This window comes from Lepeophtheirus salmonis, chromosome 9 (assembly GCF_016086655.4).
Source record: "Lepeophtheirus salmonis chromosome 9, UVic_Lsal_1.4, whole genome shotgun sequence".
Taxonomy (NCBI): Eukaryota; Metazoa; Arthropoda; class Copepoda; order Siphonostomatoida; family Caligidae; genus Lepeophtheirus; species Lepeophtheirus salmonis.
In genome coordinates, this window is record NC_052139.2 from 19,837,653 (window position 1) to 19,844,307 (window position 6,655).

The 6,655-nt window shown below is 33.6% G+C and overlaps 1 protein-coding gene across 3 annotated transcripts; it reads left to right on the top strand.

The window, feature by feature from the left end:
• Positions 1 to 603: 603 nt before the first annotated feature.
• On the top strand, positions 604 to 4,149 carry LOC121124045 (uncharacterized). Of its 3 annotated transcripts, none has more exons than XM_040719154.2 (6): positions 604 to 1,121; positions 1,265 to 2,595; positions 2,687 to 2,814; positions 2,880 to 3,145; positions 3,219 to 3,494; positions 3,567 to 4,149. In XM_040719154.2, exons 2-6 carry the CDS (start codon positions 1,306 to 1,308, stop codon positions 3,656 to 3,658), a joined length of 2,052 nt encoding a protein of 683 aa, XP_040575088.1. In that variant the 5' UTR covers positions 604 to 1,121; positions 1,265 to 1,305; the 3' UTR covers positions 3,659 to 4,149. The 3 variants fall into 3 exon arrangements, with proteins under 3 accessions (XP_040575088.1, XP_040575087.1, XP_040575086.1); XM_040719153.2 differs by having other exon boundaries at positions 604 to 997; XM_040719152.2 differs by having other exon boundaries at positions 679 to 1,189.
• The last annotated feature ends 2,506 nt before the right edge of the window (positions 4,150 to 6,655 follow it).

The window sequence follows — 6,655 nt, forward strand, 5'->3', positions numbered from 1 at the left end:
TTATAGCTTTACATAAGCAGATTTTTCCTATATTTATATAGAACGTGAGCTTGGAACAAAGACGTTTCTAGGTTATTTAAAAAAATACCAGAAGCATGGATGATTTGAATAATTAGGACATAGAATATTATCCCTTATGGCGGGCTAGCTCCGAGCGCAGTAATCAAATGCAGGCTGCTGTTGCGCAGTAAGTCCACGTTGCGCTGCAGAGAGGGAGAAATAAGATTGTGTTTCTATTGCGTTTCTGTAATTTTTTGTTGCGTCGTCACAATAATCTACCGTGAGACATGTGTTCCATATCCTATACACATAAGGCCATTAACATTCAAACATTCTCAAATATGGACCACCAATGACAATACATAATATAAAATGAAGAGAATAGAGCCTTTGAGGCGTTTAAATATAAATAAAATGATACATTTGGGTCGTCGTGGATTCCTGTTATTAATATGGATTGTGTCAAACACACCTCGTTAAGACACAACAATTTGAATCTTATTTATCTATACACATACAAGGCATGGAGTTTAAGTGACACACAAAATAGGGGGGGGGCGATTTAATTTAAGTGTATTACGAAAAAGAAAGCTGTTTCATTCACTTCAGCTTGTGCGTGTGTTACTGAAGATGGGTACGCAATCATTATTCATATTACTCCCTACTACTGTAGTAATATAGTAATAATAATAATAAGCCGGAAAAGTTTGGCCCATTTTTTCCCGCCCGGCTTCATTTCATCACTTTGCGTGATATTGTGAAACAAAAAGAAGCAGAAAGACACAGACAAAAAAAGAGGAAAAAGAGAACAAAAAAGGGAAAAAGAAGTCGGATGACGCATCCCCTTTTTGAATTAATTCACTGTAGGAGCAAGGAGATATTTGGAGCCTCTTTCGAACAAGTGATTTTTTTTCTTGGTGTCGGAGCTTTGTATCTATCTGGATCCTTTGAAGGATTGGTTGCCCATATAGGATTGAGGAGGAAATTGTGTGTCTAGGTACGTATGACTGAGTCGGGTCGCCATTTTGGATTATTGCGCGATAGTTAAAAGGAGGGAGAGAGAAGAAGAAGAAGGGAGAAAGAGAGAATGGATGGAGGGGAAGGAGAAAGAGGGAGTGAGAGTGAGTTGGAGAAGTCGTTTGAAGGGAATGGTTCAATGTCTGTGCAGTGTATATGTTACAACTTACATGTATTTTCTATTAACTCATATACACACGAAAAAGTGTGTTAGCTCTGATGTGTTGCATAATTATTTCATTTTCAGACTTTTTTCCTAATTTGAAAGGAGTGAGCTTGGAGTAGGAAATGAGCAAGTCTTCTCCCATGGAAATAGTGAACATGATGAGGGCGTCTCCTTCCTCAGTGGATAATGCTTATGGAAGGAGAGAAGGAGCCTCCTCTTCTCGCTCTCAAGACCTGTCCTCTCAAGAAGCCATCGAGAGTCTCCTTCTCTTGGGACAAGAACCCATTCTTGCGCCGAAGAAGCAGGAGCTGGATTCTTTGGAGTTTTCTCCTTCATCTTGCTCCATTACGGGAGCGGATGGGATTTCCTATTATCAGAGAATGCGGATACGGAATAATGAAGCCTCCAAACGATGCCGTCTAAAAAGAAGACTCAAAGCGGAGCAATTAGAGAGTCAAAACAATCTCCTCACCATGTCCAACAAACTTCTCAAACAAAGAATCCTCCGACTTAACAAAATATGTCATCTCCTCAAGGACTGTGTCAATGATTTCAAAGAAGACGAAGAGGGTGAGGAGGAGGAGGCGGAGGAGGCCAACCCTAGCAAATGCTCCTGCTTTGAAACCGTTGCAGCCATTAAGAAATTCAATCGAGACACGCCTGACTCAACCTCTCTGAGTAATGAGGAACTACTAGCAAAATCCAAACTCGATAGAGAATTGGAAGATATGTCTGAATTTTATTTGGATTTGGATGGGCGTCCAAGTAGCAGTTCGGATGATGAGAAGAAGCCTAAATTGACTCGCTCTCTCTCTTGTCAGCCAGTCCTAAATCGTACCTCTCTTGATGCTATTAATGAAACCATTGTTAAAACACTCAAAACTCCTCTTGTGACACTTGCATTAACCTCAGCAGCAACCCGGCTTCAGAATTCGAAGCCTTTGTCCACTAATCCGCCGCCTGGTCTCATTTCTGTCACCAGTCCTACGGTTCAAAATCCAAAGCCGGCTATGAGTGTGAGTGTTAAGAGTCCACCCAGCGTCATCACCAATAATTTACAGGTCATTCCACCCCAACTTGTTTTTGTCACGACGAAGTCTCCACCTCCTAAAACTAAAGAAATACTAATTAAATGTGAGCCAGATCTAAGAGTCGTTGAAGAAGTTGTTGAAACTACAGCTGTACCACCGCCGCCACTGCTAACACCCTCTAATTCATGCCTTGTAATGACTACCTCCAATGATAATCCATATAAAGAAAAACCTTGTGGTAATGAGCTACATAGTATCAATAAGTTAACTGGTTATTTAGATTTAACTATGCGAACTTTTTCTCGGGATGATGGAACGTCTGCTGCTGAAAGGGTCATCATTAAAAGTGCATTAGGACTTCCCTTTTGGCAAGCTGATGAGGTAGGATGATGCTTGATTTCAGTTGTAGCTCATATAGGTTTAATAATTCCCTCCCATTTAATATAATTCTAATTCTTTTATTGATATATAGCTACCATCGTTCATTTGTGATAATCACCGTCAAGAAATCTCATTTCAAACCGAACATTTATCTTGTGTCATTTGTGGAAAAAAGAAGAAAAAACCATTTTCAACTCCTATGTCCATCATCACATACAGGTTGGTCTTGTTATTCCACTAAGTCATTTCTAAAGAATATTAAAACAATTTTTTTTCTGTTACAGAATGTCTCTCGAGCATCATATGAATACTGGTAAAATATTAGCTATTGGACAGCTTATTTGTTCTATTTGTAAGGATCGTTATTTAAAGATGGAGGCTACGTTGTTAAACTATTCTACAAATAATCAACTTAAAATTTCGTCCAATCTCGCCGATACTGTCCCTCAAATCATGGGGTTGCGACAAAATAACACAGTTATCATTAATAAGCAAAAAGACGTTAAAGTAATTGTTCAACCTGTTCCGAGAATTACAAATTTTAATTCAAGTGAGTGTACTTTTAACCCAATATGTGTATAATTAATTCATTAAATTTTTACCACATTTATGTACATATTTAGGTACAGCTAATAGTCAACTGGTATCTATATGCAATTCAAGTAATTCAGCCAATGAAATAGTCTCCTCGCCAACCACATCTTTAGTACCTACTTCTTGTAGCAATGATAATATCTTTCATAAAATAAGTAGACTGAATGATGCTCTGCAAGCCGTTAATCCTCGATATAGACCCATTGGTTTCTCAATAACATCTATAGAGTCATGCTCCCCATCTGTGTTGCAGGATGCAGTTGCAGCCACAGATACTGCCATATCGACTCTTCTGTCTGTAATAGGTAAAGTAACTATTGCACTTGAACATTTTTGAATGATTCACGTATATATTTATATCATATTTACTTTTGTAGCTCCTGGCCAAGAATCTCTTTTGTGGGAATCTGTCAAGGTGAAGTTGGATGAAAAATATTGTAACAAAAAGGCCTCAATATCTCCTATTTAACAAGTGCAATTTCAAATGATCAATTGGTTTAATAGTTATCATAATCTGCTTCTTTTTTATATTCATTCAGGGTTTTTTTTTAAATTTTTTGTGTAATTATCTCTCGTTTAATATAACTTAATACAAAGTATTTGTAAAATATTTTCTTGCCAATTTTATAGATCTTATTTAACTTTTAATGGAAAGGAATTTCAAAGGTTAATTAATTAATTTAGTTAAAATGTTTTTATAGGTGAATATTAGATTTGGATTCAACTGAAAATAATTGTGCCCTAAGTAGAAACTTTTGTTCATAAAAATATTTAACATATGTGTATTGTACATACATAGAAGATATAAATATTGATGAACAGTGTTGCGCAACTTCAAGAGTACATTCAATTTAGTAGTTCCATTATTATTTTTCTACGACCTACAAAAAAATTGTATTTTTTTTTGTTGTGATATATTATGTTCTTTATGTAATAAAGACAACAGTTTATAGCATCACACGTTACTTGTTTTGGTGACATTTATTTTATTGGATATGAATGAATGACTAATGTGTTCTTTAAAGACTTTTAAGGGTCGTGATCGTTGAGTGAAATGAGTAAAAGCTCCTTTACATTATATGAGCTTAAAACGCATTTAATTTTTATATAAATGTTAGTAGGTACCTACTGTTTAATGTTTGTTAATTTTTTAATTAATTGATTATAAATACGTAAACTTCGAAGGAGAAGGACTAGGTACAAAATGATGAGAAGATATTATTTATCACGACGAATTTTGATAATATAATCATTATTAAAATGAATAAATTGCAGCTTATATACTCTCTGGGCAAAGGTGGAACGGTCCAGCAAATCATTAATTTTTCCGTAGAAGATTAATTGGCCAGCAACTCAATTGTTAGAAATACCGCCTTAGTCCAGACCAAGACTTTGTGGAGCTGTGATCAAGTATGGGAAGGATCGAGATAAAAAGAGAGAGTCATGCATTGAATATTATAATTTTATGAGACATAGGTGTAATAACTCAATCAAAAGTTTTTGAAAGGTATTGCATAATGTAGAACGATTGCTTTGCGTTTACCCATTAGATCTAATATTCTTAAATATCTTAGTCGGAAATGTGATTGAAATTTAGTCGATTGCTCCGGCGTGGTTCTACCCTTAATTATGTTTGTTTTTGGCTGTGGTGTTACTTTTACAAATAATATATTCTCAAGATACATTGAAATAATTTTATTTTAGAAGGAGACTCAAGTCTCCAATACCCTCAGTTACACTAAAAATAAAAATTGGACTCTAAATTCAAGGATGTACTTTTACTAGAACCAATGTAATTAATATTCTAAGAAGCTAATGATTAAATATTTAATTAGATATAACATCCCTTATAATTATTTGATTAACATTTTAATTAAGATATTATCAAATTTCACTATTTTCCTCTTCATGTATATGTTGTATAAACAAATTTTGTAAGTTACAACATTACTCATCTTAATAATTAATTTTTTTTTATATTATCATCATCACAAGTTTCTAAATTAGCAATAATTTATCTCATTTTTTGGTTTGCAACTTGTACCATCTCTTGACTACTTATTGAAAATTACTAATAGATATGGTACATTATAAAGTTCAAATGACCTCCCTGCAAACTTGCCAATGGTTACAACAACATGTACAAAACGTATATAATATTTAATATAGATATCTGAAATTCAAATTTATCGTTCAACATGGGATGTAAAAGAAGAATTTAATAACCCTTTCACATGCCGATGTTACTCCCACGAATGACAAAATTATTGACCTTGGAGTATGAGTAACGCCCTATACTTAGTACAACTTGGATTTACATTACATGTGTCAAATAAATACTAACATATGAGTTAAAATATATTTCCATTATTTAATTTGAGAAAAAAAATTAATACGCAAAAATTTCACAATAGAAACTACGTTAAATTCACTTTAGATTGCACCATATACAGGTCTTTTCGACCCATTTTGCAGTATGTACTAAGTTAGATAGTTATCAATTATATATTGTATATACGTAAGAATTTTTTTTCTTGGAAATATAAAAACCCGCCCGGTCATATTGTACAATTACTATTAGCCTAGGATATGAAAATATATAACTGGCCATAATGACTATATTATTTATATCTTCATAATTAAAAACGTGCGTCGCCATCAATAAATCATGAATCGATGTCGGAATATATTTTAACGTAACGAAAAATCGTGCTGTGGGTCCACGATTTTACAATTTAAGAATATTAAAGTATAAAACCAAATTGTGTTTCATAAACTTATAATGATGTAAAATGTTTTTACACATTAAATACAACGCTTATAATCAGACAAAATACGTCCATATGGAGGCCATAACTAAATTAACTATTCCAAAACCTTAATACAACACACCTATCTAGTATCGGTATTAAAATACCCGAACCCACAGTTTATATTGATCAAAATGTAGTATTTTCGTTTTTAATCAACCATATTCTAGATCTTTAAGCTCGAGCATTTGTCTGCAGTAACGAGTTTTAAGGGGCACCTAATATAGTTTAAATATGTACACTGAGGACTTTAAAAAAGTAAATTAGAATTCTATAAAAATATAATAGAATTAATCTTTTCAAAGAACAAAATATTCTTTTAAAAAACGTCGATGATTTATTTAAAAGATCTGCTTATTTCTTTTAAGTCATTTGAAAAAAGGCCCACCCAGTAAAACCGACATTGCATCTACGTAAGTGATATGATGAGCCGCAAATTAAATTAGGAAATAATATCCTCAATTACCTTTTTTATTACCTACTTCAATTCTCAGACATTAATTTAGTCACCTTTAATAGGATGTTTGTTTCTAAAAGGCAGATATTGTTTAAATTATTGACGAAATGAAAGTGATTTCAAAGAAATAATTCTTTGTTAAACAGCACAAATAAAAAAGGTCCCTCGTATTTTGACACCACACTACTTCTAAGGCATA

Excerpts from the sequence above, each read along its gene's own strand:
- LOC121124045 (XM_040719154.2), top strand. The coding sequence starts at position 1,306 with ATGAGCAAGTCTTCTCCCATGGAAATAGTGAACATGATGAGGGCGTCT. Across the intron at positions 2,815-2,879 it reads ATGTCCATCATCACATACAG|AATGTCTCTCGAGCATCATA; the intron begins GTTGGTCTTGTT and ends TTTCTGTTACAG. Across the intron at positions 3,146-3,218 it reads AATTACAAATTTTAATTCAA|GTACAGCTAATAGTCAACTG; the intron begins GTGAGTGTACTT and ends GTACATATTTAG.